The 17,370-nt window shown below is 39.1% G+C and overlaps 2 protein-coding genes across 2 annotated transcripts; both read left to right on the forward strand.

Moving 5' to 3' along the window:
• The first annotated feature begins 11,972 nt into the window (after positions 1 to 11,972).
• LOC122066344 (uncharacterized mitochondrial protein AtMg00810-like) lies at positions 11,973 to 12,869 on the forward strand. Its single transcript, XM_042630166.1, has one exon. The coding sequence runs from the start codon at positions 11,973 to 11,975 to the stop codon at positions 12,867 to 12,869; it is 897 nt and encodes a 298-aa protein (XP_042486100.1).
• Positions 12,870 to 13,357: 488 nt separating this feature from the next.
• LOC122066343 (18.1 kDa class I heat shock protein-like) lies at positions 13,358 to 14,023 on the forward strand. The gene has a single exon (XM_042630164.1). It carries the CDS (start codon positions 13,358 to 13,360, stop codon positions 13,835 to 13,837), a length of 480 nt encoding a protein of 159 aa, XP_042486098.1. The 3' UTR covers positions 13,838 to 14,023.
• Positions 14,024 to 17,370: the final 3,347 nt, after the last annotated feature.

Here is a 17,370-nt window from a genome sequence, read left to right on the forward strand (position 1 = left end):
GCGTGGCTTGCGTCTTTAAATTCTTAGATGACGAATGGTTAGGACGTTATTTTAGATACATATGTTTAGGACGGTAATTAGAATTAGATCACAACCATTAATCGGTTCACTTTCGCATTATTAAAAGAAATAAAAAAATAAAGTGGATGCTCTCCCTGTGTTCGACCCGTAGCTACACTGATCCGTACACTTGCGATTACATTTTAATTTCCCCGGCAACGGCGCCAAAAAATGAGCATATTAAATATGAATACTATAAGCTTTTAAATAAGTAGAAAGCAGGTGGTGGTGCTCAAAATCAACAAAAAAGAGATGATTCTACAGAAGCTAGTATTGCTAAAGATGAGAGTTTGTCTGATATGCTTTTGGTGACTGATGACAGAGTTAGGTCACAGGATGAATGGATTCTTGACTCTGGCTATTCCTACCATATGTGTCCCAATCGTGAATGGTTCTCCACATACGAATCAGTTCGAGGTGGAGTTATGTTGATGGAAAATAATGCTTCTTGTAAGACTATTGGAATGGGAATAATCAATATCAAGATGTATGATGGCATTGTCAAAACCTTATCTAATGTTAGGCATGTCCTTGATTTGAAAAAGAATCTTATTAGTTTAGATACTCTTGATTCAAATGGGTGTAAATATACAGATGAAGGTGGAATCATGAAGATCAGCAAATGTGTTCTCTTGTTGATGAAAGAAATCAAGGTTAACAGTTTGTATATGTTGCAGGGTACTACAATCACTAGGTCTGTTATAGCAACTTCATCATCTATATCTGAATCAGATGTCATAAATTTATGGCACATGAGGTTAGGCCATATGAGTGAAAGAGGGATGACATCATTAAGTAAAAGGAGTTTGTTGTGTGGTCAGAGTACAAGAGCAATGGAATTCTGTGAGCATTGTGTGTTTGGAAAGTAGAAAATAGTCAGTTTCAGTGCTGCTATTCACAGGACTAAGGGAACTTTGGACTACATTCATTCAGACCTATGGGGGCCCTCCAGGGTTGCTTTAAAGGGGGCTGATGCAAGGTACTTGCTTACTTTCATTGATGATTTCTCTAAGACGGTTTGAGTCTATTTCTTGAAGCACAAAAATGAAGTATTTGTCCCTTTCAAACAGTGAAAGAATTTTCTTGAAAAGCAGACCGGGAAACAAATTAAAAGGTTGAGAACCAATAATGGCCTAGAGTTTTGTGAAGGTGACTTTAATGAGTTCTGCAAAAATGAAAGTATTGCAAGACATTATACAGTTGTTAAAACACCTTAGCAGAATGGAGTGGCAAAGCGTATGAATAGAACCTTGTAAGAAAAAGTGAGGTGTATATTATCAAATGCAGGATCGGGTAAGGAGTTCTGGGTAGAAGCAGTTAACATAGCAACCTTGTTAGTGAATCGATCTCCTTGCACAGCTATTGAGTGCAAGACTCCAAAAGAAGTTTGGTCAAGTAAATCTGCAGATTACTCAAATTTAAAAGTATTTGGATGTCTTGCTTATGCACATGTTAATGAAGGGAGGTTGGAACCTAGGGCTAGGAAATGCATTTTTTTTGGGTATGGATCTGGAGTGAAAGGATACAGGTTGTGGTGTCCTAATCCAAAGTCTCCAAAATTTTTTATTAGCAGAGATGTTACTTTTGATGAATCTACTATGTTGCATCCTAGTAAAGAAGCTCCTGTTCATTGTGATTAAGGTCAAGAAAAATCTAGAGAGAATGTATAGTTTGAAATTAGTGGTTCATCTTCAAACAAAGTACAATTTACTTCAGTTCAGCTGCCTACTTTTACTGAAGGAGATGATGCTCAAGAGAATCAAGAAGAAGAGTTGTACAACATTGCCAAGGATAGACCAAGGAGGAATATTAGATAACCACAAAAGTATGGGTATGCTTAATTTGTTGCTTATGTATTGTCTGTTATAGATACAATTGAAAATAGTGAGCCTACAACATATTTTGAAATTGTTACTTCAATTAATTCTACAAAATGGTTGATTGGCATGAATGAGGAGATGGAATCTCTTTATAAAAATCAGACTTGTGAGTTTGTCAAGCCAAGAACATGGAAGAAAATTGTTGGTTGCAAATAGGTCTTCAAGAAAAAGGAATCTGTCTCAGGTGTTGAAGATGCTAGGTACAAGGCACATTGGTTGTAAAGGGCTACAGTCAGGTACAAGGAATTGATTTTAATGATGTTTTCTCACCTGTTGTTAAGCATAGTTCTATTTGTGTCCTACTTGCTTTAGTTGCTATGCATGATTTGGAGTTGGAGCAACTTGATGTGAAAATATTCTTGCATGGTGAATGTTTGAGATTTTAAATGTAATCGCAAGCGTACGGATCAGTGTACCTACGGGTCGAACTCAGGGAGAGCAGCCACTTTATTTTTTTGCTTCTTTTAATAATACAAAAGTGAACATATTAATGGTTGTGATCTAATTCTAACTATCGTCCTAAACATATATATCTAAAATAATGTCCTAACCATTCGTCATCTAAGAATTTAAAGACGTAAGTCACACAACTAAAATTAAATAAAAAAATAACTAAAAATAAACAACCCATGCAATTAAAAAAAATAATAAAGGAAAAAAATACTGAAATAAAAATAAAGTAAAAGAAAGGGGATAAAGCTAGAGAGAGACTCACAAGTAGGTTTCTCTACTTAGCCTGATGGGTGCATTATAATATGAACTTCACTACTTGACCAGAGAGTCACTCTTACAAGGGTTACTTTACTTGACTTTAGGGAAAGGGAGACAATTAAAATAAAAGCAATAAATTGATGGTTCTATGGCTAGGAGGGGTAAAGCCAATACATACACTAGCCATCAACCTTAGGGAAAAGGAATAGTAATAATGTAATGACTGAAATTAAAATTCTAAATTAAGAAAGAAAGGGTAGTAAAAAAAGGGAATGAGAAGGGGGAGAGAAGATTACTGAAGGAGCCTACTTACTTGAATCAATGCTTGAACTTGAAAGCTTGGGTGATTTGAGATACTACAGTACTAAAAATCAGATCTGGAATAAACCAAAGAAATTTATAGTACTAGAGAAAACAAATCTTAAAAAAAAAAAATTGAACTTGAAAAAAAAAAGATGCTCGATGGCTCATGATCTTGTCACCTAGATCTAAGCCTAGAATTATAACTTTAAAAATTATAACTCAATTGCATAAATCATAAACATAAAAGGCTAAATAAGAATAAAAGAGTGCTTGCATTAATTGACATAAAAAGCTATTACAAAAGTGATTAAAGCAAAAATAAAGAAAAACTAAAACTAAAGAGAGGGAGAGAGGGAGAGAGAGAAAAGAACTAAACATAAACTAGAAAATAAACTAAGGGGAATATAAAAAATAAGAGGGAGGAGGAAGGGGCTTTTATAGGGCTTTGGTCTTGCCTCCTTCCTTCTACAAGTCTTCTTTAAGAAAAGAAAGAAAATAAAATTAAATTAAATCTTGATAAAAATCCTCATTCTCTGAGATATTGTGTGAGGAAAGAGAGAATCTGTTTCTAAAATTAACAAATTCTATTCCTTCCCTGCAATATTAACCAATATCTTGCAATCTTGATTAAATCAGAAAGGAATCTCTGCATATCATCTTCAAGATCTTGTGATTTGCCAAGGAGAGAGAATAATCTTCAAGATTTTGTAGGAGAGAGGATGTGGTACCAATGGTGGGTCCTACTTTTGGACAAGTTAGTTCAAGCTTGGACAGGTTCTTGATTCACTTTAAGCACTTTCTCTTGTAGACTTCGAAACTAAGAAAAATAAAAGTAGTACTATCCAAAGTGGGGCAAAATATACACTTATATTTCTAAGATTTAACACATTATTATGCTCATCAGTGAACTAGAAAAACAGATTTATATGCATCAACCTGAAGGGTTTGTTTTTTAAGGTAAGGATGACCTTGTATGCATGTTGAAGAAGTTCCTATATGGTTTGAAACAGTCTCCTAGACAGTGGTATGAAAGGTTTGATTTAGTTATGGCTAGTTTTGGATGCTTCAGGTGTCAATATGACTGTTGTGTTTATTTCAGAAAACTCTTTGATTGATCATTCATATATTTGTTGCTTTATGATGATGATATGTTGATTGCAGCAAAAGATAGAAATGAGGTCAACAGGTTAAATGAACAATTAAGTTCTGAATTTGAGATGAAAAATTTGAGGACAGCAAGGAAGATCTTTGGTATGGAGATCAAGAGAGATAGAAAAGCAGGGAAGCTGTGGTTATCTCAATAGAAGTACACTGAGAAGGTATTGAATCGTTTTGGCATGAAAGATGCTAAACCTATAACTACTCCTCTTGCATCTCATTTTAGACTTTCAGCTGCTCTATCACCTAAGACAGATGAAGAGGTAAAGTACATGTCACATGTTCCATACTCTAGTGTAGTTGGCTCCGTTATGTATGTTATGATTTGCCCTCATCCTAACATTTCATAAGCTGTCAGCTGTCCAGGTAAAGCTCATTGGGAAGCAGTGAAGTGGACACTTAGGTACTTGAAAGGGACCTCTCGTGTTTGTTTGGAGTTTGAGAGGAATGGTGATAGTTTATCTGGTTATGTTGATTCAGATTATGTAGGTGATCTTGACAAGAGAAGGTCACTCACAGGCTATGTATTTACTCTTGGGGGAAGTACGGTTAGTAGAAAAACTACTTCACAGGCTACAATTGCATTATCTACTACTGAAGTAGAGTATATGGCAGTGACTGAGGCAATTAAAGAAGCTATTTGGCTTAGAAGTTTGTTGGGAGAACTCAGTATGGATCATGGGGTGACTGTTGTCTATTGTGATAGCCAGATTGTTATTCACTTAACTAAAGATCCAATGTATCATGAGAGGACAAAGCACATTGATGTTCGGTATTATTTCATAAAAGAGATAATTGATCAAGGTAACATTCAAGTGTTGAAGATTAGTATTGAAGACAATCCAACTAATATGTTGTCTAAGCCTTTGTGTTGGTAAGTTCGAGCTTAGCTTGAACTTACTTGGTGTTTGTCATATTTGAGTTCAGCCCTTTGAAGGGCTATTGGAGAAGATGAAGATTTTAGCTATTTGTTATTTGTTGGAGGAGAATTCAAGCCAAGGTGGAGATTTGTTAAGTTTGTCTCAAATTCTTGACATGTTTTGAAGATTGACCCGCTCCGACATATTTTGGTGGCTATCCGAATGAGAAGTTTTCTGAGATCTGTGCTGGAAGCAGAGGGGTTGGGCCGATAGGCCCAAGCCCAGAGCCCATCACTGATCTCATATGGGGGTGCAAGGACATAGCCCCCACGGTATGGTTCCATCGGATCCACTGTTGCCCTATGGATCGACCGTGACTTCGAGTATATATAATGTACTGTTGCTTGTTGAGAAAGTCATTGTATTTTGGGGATTTTTTGAGCTAGGATTTCAGGGCGAGTTTTCTCACCGCTGCTTGGGTGTAATCTCTCTTCTGCATAGTGAAACATTTTCTTCTTCGCCCAAGGACGTAGCACACCACCTTGGTCTGTGAACCTCATTAAATCTTTGTGTCATGTGGATCTATTGTCTCTTCATTTTTCGTATTTCTTGGTGTTTGGTCTAACAGAATGAAATTGAGATGTTGTCCCTCAATTCTGATTCCAATCTGAACATTCACTCAATTCAATTCTGATTTATTAAAATTTGTGTCTTTCTCATCCATTAAGTAATTAAAATCATACATTTTTTTATTTTTTCAATATTTTTAAATTTTTATTTTAAATGATTTGTAGATGGGATTTTCTTATTGACGACCCTTAAGGTGCTTTTGTTTTTCCAATGAAGGTAAGTATTGTCATTTCATATGTGTGATCGAAAAATGTATCAGATAATGATAGATTTTATTTTATTTATTTATTTATATTTTATAATCAAGAGAGAGTTTACTTATGATAATAAACACATAAGGTGTTTGATGTGCTGAAGCACTATGGAAACCTCCAACAGTGGGAGTCTTGCAGGTTTTTTTTTTTTTTTTTTTTTTTTTTTTTTTTTTTTTTATAATCAAGAGAGTTTACTGCTGATTATAAACACATAAGGTGTTTGATGTCTGAAGCACTATGGAAACCTCCAACAGTGGGAGTCTTGAAGGATCAAGGATCAACTCCACAACCTCCTTATTATATGTTTCTACTTCTAGTCAAGCGAAAACCAACTCCAATTCTTGAGAAATTGCACTTCCAATGGAAAAACATTCCCCTTGTATTAGAATGACAAAATGATCAACATTGAAATGGCTTAACCAAGATATACTGACAGATTTTGATAATGATATAATGATAAATCACTTTCAAATTATTTTTTAAATTTCCTTCTTACTCTTTTGGCCTAAAGAATTTTTTGAATAAGGCATAGGATTGTTAAAAGAAGGTATCAAGTTCTACTACATTTATAGAGGAGTCATTTAGATAGTATATTTAAAATTATGAAAACGTGATTCCCCCTCACTGGGTTTAACATGACAAATTGAGTAGGTTTAGTTGAGGAAAAGTCCAATTATCTATTGTGACATATCCAAAAAGGAGGCAGAGCTCATGACGCTAATGAACTTGAAGCGGAGAATATGAGGAAGAGAACAAGCAAAGTAAACAAAGAACGCTTGCATTTATGGCACAACTCCTTTGGCATATATGGCTCAGTTACAATGATTATATTCACGATCAACCCCCAATAAACGCTGATGTAAAATTATTGGAAAAAGCCACTTTTAGCATTTCATCATATTACTATAATATAGTGGCAATTTTATTTACGGTTTAGCAGAATTTGCGAGAGTTACTTATGCTTATATTTTTGAAGCAGTTGCTATTAGAATGGGACTTCAAATTGTACTCTCCACGAATTTTTCTCATATTATAATCAAGAGTGATTGTTTACTGGTTGTTATGTTTGTCTTGAATTCTTGATCCATTTTGAAGATTGATCTACTCCAAAAAAATTTGATCGGAACCTGAATGTGATTTTTTTTTTCTTCTAAGGTCTATGATGGTGGCAGAGGACTTGGGTTATAGGCCAAAGCTTGGATCCAATTACTAATCTTGTATGTGGGTGCGGTACAACTCGATTGGCTACGACTCGATGGATAAACCCGATTGGAGAGTATTTATATGTATGATGTCTTATTGTGTATGTAAGTGAGATTTTGGGTTTTCTAGTTAGGGTTTCTGGGCAAGTGTTTTGATGGCGAGTTTGAGTATTCTTCAGTGCTCCATTGTAATTTTTCTTTCAACATAATGAATCATTTTCTTTTTCACCTGAGGACGTAACACACCACATCAATATATGAACCTCGTTAAATCTTTATGTTATCTTGTGCAAATCTATTCGATTTATTCGTGTTTCTTGGTGTTTGTTCTAACATTGGTGATCAACATTCTCAATGGCATCAACAACTCCATCCCCTGGAGGATTTCACATATAATTTCAGATTGTCTTAGTCTCAGCCAAAAATTAAGAGTGCCATTGTTTCAACATGCTTTTTGTCAAGCTGATTTTTTGGTTGACTATTTTGCATCCTTTGGTTCTTCTCACTGATATTTTGTTATATTGAATCACTCACCCCCACCCCTCGTTTGCTTCCTTACCGTTGTATTAGATGTAATCTTCTCCTCCCTCATGGAGTTGGTTATAAATAAATATCTTTTATTATTATTATAAAAAAAAATCCAATTATCTATTTTTTCGAACAATTGTTTTTATCACTAGAAAGAATTTCAATGGTGGCATGTTCATCTCCACAAATTTTAGTTATCAACTTTGTTTTTTTGGGTGAAATTTTAGTCATCAACTAAACTGGCCCAATGTTACCATTAAGGACCTAAACCTAATGTGATCGAAGTTCACCGGCCCAGTTCAATTTCTGTCCATATTTGGTTTTAGGTTCCTAACCCAACGCATTACCAACCCACCATCTGGGCCCAGATCAAGTGGCTGAGAAAATGTTAGAATTCTCACGAAAATCCGAAGAATCAAGGAAAGCACCAGTGATCGAGAAAGTGCTAGAATGTTCATCACATTACCAACCCATTTAAAACCCATAATCTGGGCCCAGATTGTCATTTTCGTCAGATGGCTACTGAGAAAGTGCTAGAATGTTCATGAAAATCCCTAGAAATGAAAATCAAGGAAACAACCAGATTCTCCGTCCTCTCCTTTTCTTGAATAGTCTCAGGGAACCTTAATCCCAACTGAAGGGAAACCCAGGAAAGTACTCGAATCCTCCCTCCCCTGTTGGGCCTGTTCTATAAATACTGAACTGATGTCCTTCTTCAATATCAACACAGTTAGAGTCCTCCTCTACCTCAAAAACCTCTCCTACAAAATAGGAGTCTCATTGGACAACAACACGGAGTCTGTCACATGTGATATCAGAGTCCAATTGTAATTGTCTCTTTTGTATTAGAGTTAGAGTACACTTCCACCTTTGAAGGTCTATATAAGACATGTACCTCTAACTCATAAAACTGATTAACGAATACTCAATTCAACATGGTATCAGGAGCCATACAAGCTCCACCGAGCTAATACCCCCCTCACCACACCACCCTCTCTCCTTCAAAAAAAAAAAAAAAAACCAAAAGGAAGCACAAGGAGAGCCAAACAGCAAGCACCCAAGGCCCTCCTCTCCCTATATTCTCTCCCACTTCCCACTTCCTCTTTACTCACCCACGTCTCCCTCTTTTCTTTGCCAAAAAAAAAACAGCAAAGAAACCCAACACGCCCCTCTCTCCCTATATTATCTCCTCCTTCCCACTACCTCCTTCATCACCCATGCCTCCCTCTCTTCTTTGCAAAAAAAAGAAAAAAGCCAAGAAACCCACTGCCCATCTCTCCCTCATGGCCGATTGATCACCCACCCCTCCCAACCCTCCTCCCACCACCCATTCAAGTGCTCATCACTTTATCTCCCTCAAACTCACTTCGAAAAATTATGTGTTTTGGCGCACTCAAATTGTGCCATACCTCATAGGGCAACGCCTCCTTGACTATGTCAGTGGTGACTTCCATTGTCCTCAGGACCTCGTCAAAGCCAAAACCTGGCGTGAACAGGATACATCCATTATGAGTCTTCTCATCGCCTCCCTCTCTGATGAGGCCCTCTCTCTTGCAGCTGGACGGACCACTAGTAAGGAAATATGGAATGCCCTACATGCATCCTTCAGCTCTCCCTCTACCACAAGGATCCTGTCACTCAACGTCTCCCTTCAAAATCTGGTTCACAAACCAAACGAGACCATCACTCAGTTTCTCCATCGAGTAAAGTCCCTCTCTAATGAACTAGCAGCTACAGGGAAGCCGCTACCTCAAGAAGATTTCAACATCCATGTCTTCCGTGCTCTCCGAACTGACTACCAAGCCCTCGCCTCCATCATGATGGCACAAAAGGAGCCAATCTCCTATAATGATATGCATGGCCTTCTCATGAGCCATGAGACTTTGACCAATCTCGTCTCCCCATCATCGATCCTGCAACCGAAGCCTCAGCTCATGTTGCTCATCCAAATCGTGGACCACCCACTCAATCCAATGGTGGTCGTGGTACTTCATCCTCAAGAGGCCGTGGTCGTGGTCGTGGTTGTGGTTTTGGGCACTTCAATGCTTTTACCCACAATCCCTGCACAATATGTGGTCGCACCAACCATCAGACAGACACTTGCTACTATCGGCAACAGAACACCACCAAACCAGCCCTATTTCCTACCCCACACCATCCCTACCATCGCCCTCCACATCCCCCCAATGCCTACCACACTATAGCCTACACCCAACCCCCCCTATGAACCCCACGCCTCCCCCACCTCAACCATTCCCCCACCATCCACAGACCTACACCACCTCCTGGATACCTAACACCGGTGCCACCCATCATGCCACCCTTGACCTCACTCAGTTCTCCACCTATGATCTATACACAGGTAACAACCAACTCTTAATTGGTAATGGTAAGGGGCTTTCTATTTCTCACTTTGGTAATACTTCCATTTTGTCTTCTTTTCGTTCTTTTTCTCTTTCTAATGTCTTATATGTTCCCTCCCTCACTTGTTCACTACTTTCTGTTCAGCAGTTCTGTCGTGAAAATAATGTTTTCTTTGAATTTCATTCTTCTTATTTTTTTGTGAAGGATGTGGAGACCAAACACATCCTCCTCACTGAACATAGCAAAAAGGGTCTCTATTCAGTTTCAGCACCACGTTCTATTCACCTGGTCTCTGCTTCATCATACGGTCGCTGGCATCACCGTCTAGGGCATCCTCATGAAAGGGTTCTCCGTCTCATGCTTCCTGATCATCAGCTCGTCAAGCCTCCTTCTCTTTGTTTTGCTTTCCAAATGGGTAAAGCTAGTCGTCTGTTGCTATGGGAAACTAGTTCTCATAGCTTTTCTCCTTTAGACCTAATTTTTAGTGATGTATGGGGTCCCCACCCCACAGTTTCTTCACATGGGAACCACTACTTTATTATTTTTGTTGATGACCACACTAAATATATTTGGTTCACTGCTTTAAAGTTAAAATCTGATGCTTACTCTGCTTTTCGAACCTTTCAGGCCTTGGTGGAACGTCAGTTCTCTCGCTCCATCAAGGTTATCCAAATTGATTGGGGTGGAGAATTTCGCACTCTTCCCACTTACTTTGCCAAGCTGGGCATTCAGCATAGACTCTCTTGTCCTCACACTCACGAGCAGCAAGGAACAGTTGAACGCCGTAATAGGCATATTGTTGAAACTAGGATCACCCTACTTTCTCACGCTTCTATTCCCCAAGCTTATTGGGATGATGTCTTTGAAACCGCGGTATTCCTTATCAACCGCATGCCATCCTCTGTCATTGGCAATAAATCCCCCAATCAGCTCGTCACAAGCAATTCCCCAGACTACTCTTTTCTCAAAATCTTTGGATGCGTTTGCTACACTTGGCTTCATCCTTACAATCATCATAAGGTAGAACCTCGTTCTGCATCCTGTGTCTTCTTAGGCTACAGTCCCTCCCATCATGGTTATCGTTGTATGGATCTCACCACTCACCACATCTACATCTCTCGCCATGTTTGGTTTGATGAATCCACCTTCCCCTATCACAATACCCCAACCCATCACACCCATCCCCCACCTGCACCTAGCCTTTTCCCATGGGCTATCGCCCCCAATCTCCCCTACCCTACGCCAACCCAACCCACGCCTCCTACACCTTCCCCAGTGCTCCCTCCCCCTACTACACCAGACCTGCCCTCTACTAACCCTCCCTCTCCCATTTCCCCCCTCCTCCCCCCACCCCCACCTCAAACTATCCCTAACCCTGACTCCTCTACCTCACCTCCCCATTGCACCAGAGCTCTTACTGACCTCTATGCCGACCCATTGACCCTCTCCACTATTTCAACGCACCAATCCACTAAACCTACATGCTTCTCCCAGGCCGACAAAGACCCCAACTTACTCTCTGTTATGTCTGAAGAATTTAATGCTTTATTACATAATGGTACTTGGTCTCTTGTGCCTTACAGGGATTCCATGAATTTGGTTGGATGCAAGTGGGTTTACCGCTTCAAGCGTAATGTCGATGGTTCCCTTGAACGCTATAAGGCTCGATTGGTGGCCAAAGGGTTTCATCAGCAATCTGGCCTTGATTATCATGAGACATTCAGTCCAGTAATCAAGCCCACGACCATAAGGATGGTTCTATCCTTGGCCATTTCAAAGAATTGGGATGTTCACCAGCTTGATGTTCAAAATGCATTCCTTCATGGACTTCTATTATAAGAGGTATACATAGCTCAACCCCAGGGTTTTGAAGACTCCCTACGCCCTTTTCATGTTTGCAAGCTCCACAAATCTCTTTATGGGCTCAAGTAGGCCCCCCAGGCTTGGTTCCACAGGCTCTCTGAGTCTCTAACTCGCTCTAGTTTTTGGTCCTCCCAAACTGACACATCTCTGTTCATCTATATGCAAGGCATTGTCATAACATATGTACTTGTCTATGTTGACGGTATTCTGGTTACAGGCAACCAGCTGTCTCATGTCACCTCCCTCCTCCAACAACTTGCCATAGAATTCTCTATCAAAGACCTTGGTCGCCTCAGTTTCTTCCTTGGTGTTAAGGTTTTCTATCAACATGGTGGTGGTGTCCTTCTCTCTCAAGCACGCTATATGTCTGATCTTCTTCAACGTGCTGGAATGACTGACTGTAAACCTGTTACCATGCCCATGGCCACCACCTCTGTAGCCTCTTCCTTAGGGGGTGTCCTTCTCTTGGATCCCACAAGGTATCGATCCATTGTAGGTGCTCTCCAATACATCACTCTCACCAGACCTGATGTAGCGTACTCTGTCAATCGAGCTTGCCAGTTTATGCATGCTCCCTCGGAGGACCATTGGACCCTGGTCAAAAGAATCCTCCGTTATCTCCAGGGCACAAAAGACCAAGGGTTGTTCATCTCTAGGTTCGATTATCTTCAACTTCAGGCATTCTCTGATGCTGATTGGGCTAGTGATAATGCTGACCGGAAGTCGACAGGCTGCTATGCCATCTACATGGGTCCAAATTTAATCTCTTGGGCATCTAAAAAGCAGAAAATGATTGCACACTCTTCTACTGAATCAGAGTACAAGGCTGTCGCTAATGCTTGTGCAGAACTCACCTGGCTCCGCTCTCTCTTTGCTGAACTGAGCATTCCTATCCCCACAGTGCCAATCCTTTGGTGTGACAATATTGGTGCCACTTATCTCTCAGTCAATCCTGTGTTTCATGCCCATACAAAACATGTTAAAATAGATTTTCATTTTTTTCGGGGACAAGGTTGCCTCCAAGGAGCTTCAGGTGCAATTCATCTCCACAAATGATCAAATAGCTGATATCCATACCAAGCCTCTCAGTTCAAAACGATTCACTTTTCTCCGAGACAAGCTGCGAATTCGACCGTTCAAATTCCCACCTTGAGGGGGTGTATCAACGCAGTTAGAGTCCTCCTCTACCTCAAAAATCTTTCCTACAAAATAGGAGTCTCATTGGACAGCAACACGAAGTCTCTCTCTTAGGATATCAGAGTCCTATTGTAACTGTCACATGTGATATCAGAGTCCTATTGTAACTATCACATGTGCTATCAGAGTCCTATTGTGACTGTCTCTTTTGTATTAGAGTTGGAGTACACTTTCACCTTTGAAGGTCTATATAAGACGTGTACCTCCAACTCATAAAACTGATTAATGAAGACTCAATTCAACATTCCACATCGTTCAGGAATCCTACACCAAGCATCGATCAATCTATCTATATGAGAAGAGTTCTCTGCAATACGTGTCGATCCTAAAAGCCTAAATCAGTGGCAATGTCGCTCATCCCAAGCTTTTTTGATGGCCGGCGTACCATCTCCAATCGATTCTCAATGGGTATTTGGAATCCATTCAACGACTTCCCCTTCTCAACCTCCCTATCTGTTCCTCGCACCCAATTTTCCAATGAAACAGATGCATTTGTCAATGCCCGTATCGATTGGAAGGAGACCCCACAAGCCCATATCTTCAAAGCTGATCTTCCTGGGCTCAAGAAGGAGGAAGTGAAGGTTGAAGTTGAAGAAGGCAGAGTCCTTCAGATCAGTGGAGGGAGGAGCAAAGAGCAAGAAGAGAAGGGTGACCAGTGGCACAGGGTTGAGCGTAGCAGTGGCAAATTCCTGCGTCGATTCAGGTTGCCTGAGAATGCCAAGATAGATCAGGTGAAGGCTGCCATGGAGAATGGTGTGCTCACTGTTACGGTGCCCAAGGAAGAAGTGAAGAATCCAGAGGTCAAGGCCATCGAAATCTCTGGCTAGAAGTTCTCCTGTTACACACCCTGATGTGATTAATTATTGGATTTATAAACTAATATATGAAGAGATATCTAATAATGATTTTTGGAGAGCTTATTGTTGTAACTTCGAGTTTGTGCTTTCTGGAGAGAATGTTTAATACAGAAATACAAAAGTTCTGATAAATTCCATTTTCTGTTGTCTTTTAATGTTTTCCTTCACTGAAATAAGAAAAAGCTATTTTTGTTAACCATATTGCATGAACATTTTGTAGATTAGATTAATACTCAATTAGTTGTCTTAAAACAATTTAGATTAAAGAACATCCAACCAAAGTACATTCTTTAACAGCCGAACGGTAGGAGCATAAGATGGGAAATGGAGGGATGGAGATCATAATAATTTGTTGACTGATTGAAAAGAACGATGAAGATCATGATAATTTGTTGACTGATAGAAAAGAACGGTGACGATTATTATGCCAAAAGGGCTAAATGGGCCATCATCATTTAATAAAAATGTGTTGGAATTAGTCATGAAATTAGAATTGGAAAAGGCACTTAGGAATTGGAATTAGTCATGAAATTATGAGTAATTGGAAATCAATCTAAACCTTATATTGCATGCTTGAATTAAGTCAATAGAAAATATGAATTTTTAAATCTAATATGACATAAAAAATTATAAGGAATACAACATGGGAACATCTAAAATTACGCATACGAATGGACATTAATAACATGCATGATTTTTATATTACAATATGATTTTGGTTACATGGAATGAAATTAACGGGTATCAATTATTCACAAGCTACTCTTCTCCCACAGTTTCATCCAATCCCCAAGTTACAAGATATAGTTCACCATGGGGATGAGGAAAGATTGAGATTTGAGAATAACTTGAAGATAGACAATACATGATATTGAATTTAATTTGAAATTAAATACTTTACTGAATATGTCTTGCAGAAATCCAAGCTTTAAGAACTCCAAACTTCAACTTCAATCTCTACTTAAAACTCAAGCGAAATAATAAAAATCTCTCTAAAAAGTAATCCCCCCCCCCCTTGATTGTGAGTTAAGTTCCTATATATAGGCTAAAGAAAGAGTGTTAGAAATAATTTAAGAAGAAGAGAGATACGTGAAAGAAGAAAGAGAGAGAGATAGAGGGAAACCAAGAATAGAAAAAAATGAGAAATAGAGAATAATGTGTGGAAAAGAGGAGAGAGATTGTTGATTTTTTTTTTTAATTCTAAATTTGAAGTCAAATCCCAATTTAGACAAAAATGGTTTTTCGGCTATATCTCTCCATCCTGATCTCAAACTGACCCGACCTAAGAATTAAAGATGTATCATTTTAAATTACGAATGAAACGAGCCTAAATCCGATATGTTCTTGAAAACTCGTCAACCTTCAAAATTACTTACTGTCATGCCCCTACACTTCACTTCTCAAACTTGCGCAAGACCTCCCTTGGCCAATTCTTCTTTGTTGCTCAATCTCCTGGTCAAAATTCTAATTTGAGGTAAAATTCCTCATTTTTCCTTGATTGCTTTCGTTAAACTTCTTCTCATCTTGCCCTTGATCACATGTGGGCCAATTCATGGATAGACTAGTGTCTAGATTGCATTGAATCCTCCTATTTAGCATCTTTTACTCACATGACCTTGTAACCTATAAAAGTGAGAAAATCACATTATGTAATTACTTTTATCATCGATCTAGAATCAAAATACTCAATTAAAAAGACAACAGATGTATAAGATACGCCCTAATTAACTTCAAGGATTGATTGAGTACAAGTTGAGCGTTTAGAATCTGGCACATCTAAGGTCTATGGTTGTCATAAGAAAATTATCTACAAAGATGGTTTTGAGTTCTGTGGCTGCTGCAAGAAGGTCGGATACAATGTTTTGTCTTGTTGGATGCAGCAGATGGGGCCTAGGTGCGTTGTATGTAGAAGATGGAGTTAGCTCGGCTGGAGTCAACTCGGGTGGGGAGCACAATCCCTCTATGAAAGATCCCTTTAATGACGCCTCTTCTTTAGTTCCTTCCTTACATGGGACTCCTAATGAAGATAATTTTGAGGCGGAAGATATTTCAATTATTTTAGACTCTAAATATGGAGGATGTTAATTTGGGAATGACAATTATGTAGGAGGCGGTTTCAGATGAGGATATTTCATCTGGGTTGGATGAGGATTCCCAGTCTGGTTGGATGTGGGTCCATTGAACCCGATCTAGTGGAAGATGCGGGTGTGGTCCTAGGCGTTGCCAAGAAGGGACAGGAGGACTAGGGCGCCATCGAGTTGGGATACGGTCGTTCTATGAGGATTTTTCACCTCGTCCAAAATGAAAGGTGATGCTATAAGAAAAAGGGTAAGTAGGTTAGAGGTGTTCAACATGGTGGTGGTGCTCATGATATTTGTGTGAAAGATGCAGTGGTGAACCCTCCACCTGTGGCAGAGGTTTCAGGGGGAATAGTTTCTCTCTCTTATCCTGAGGTTATGGCAGTGGACAAGGTTGTATTAAACCGTGAAAAAGGGAGATGTATTTGCAGTGAATACAAGAAAGCAAAGGCAATAGTGATTATGCAAAGTCTGACAACAATGGTTCTTCCAAAAAGTGATCATGCAAAGTCTGTTTTTAGGACATCCATGGTATGAAAGAAGGTCTCTGGAAGGACTTTGCATTCAATTTTAAAGGAGTCAGTCTCTAGATATTGTTTGTTTGGCTAAACCGATGGTTCAGGTTAGTTTTTTTTCTTCTTTATTTTTCAATAAGCTTGGGTAGTAGATTTTATTCATACTGAGTGACATGATAAGGTGCCGAATTTATGGATTATGTGGAGGAGGGTAATTAAAAGACTGATGGTGTTTCCTTCTTCTCAGCAAGAAATTTTGATTATTGTGGATTGGGCTGGTCGTGCGGTGGGAAAATATCTTTTGTCCATGTTAGTTGTTTTAAAGCTCTTTGTAAGGAGCTTTGGGCGGATTTGTGTTCTCCGCCTATACCATCAACTCCTTGGTCGGTGATTGGGGAATTTAATACAACATTAGCTTCTCATGAAAAGTGAGGTCTTGGGTGGTATAGCATTGGGTCGGCTGCAAAATTTTAGGCAATGATTAATGGTTTTGTGCTTATTTCTATTCCCACTTAAGGGAAGGAATTTACCTGGACAAATAATAGATGATGTGGTCATGTGGCTGAAGTTTTGGATCATTGTTTTTGTTATGAGAAATTGCTAGATTTATTCCATAATATTTCGCAGTGAAGTTTGTTGTGCACAGCTTCTAATTATGCTCCCATCTTCGTGCTCTTGGGTACGATTCGGAAGCCTGGTAATATTCTTTCAATTTTATTCATTCTGGATGGAGGATGAAAGCTTTTTCTCTATGGTCAAGGAGGCTTGGGGTAAGGAGGTTAGGGGTTGTCCTATTCACATCTTGTATCAGAAATTAAAATCTTTAAAATCAGTTCTTCGAAATTGGGCAAGAGAGGTGTTTTGAATTTAAATAAGGAGGTGTCTAAGCTATGGAAGTTTTGACCTCTGT

This window comes from Macadamia integrifolia, unplaced genomic scaffold (assembly GCF_013358625.1).
Source record: "Macadamia integrifolia cultivar HAES 741 unplaced genomic scaffold, SCU_Mint_v3 scaffold2353, whole genome shotgun sequence".
Taxonomy (NCBI): Eukaryota; Viridiplantae; Streptophyta; class Magnoliopsida; order Proteales; family Proteaceae; genus Macadamia; species Macadamia integrifolia.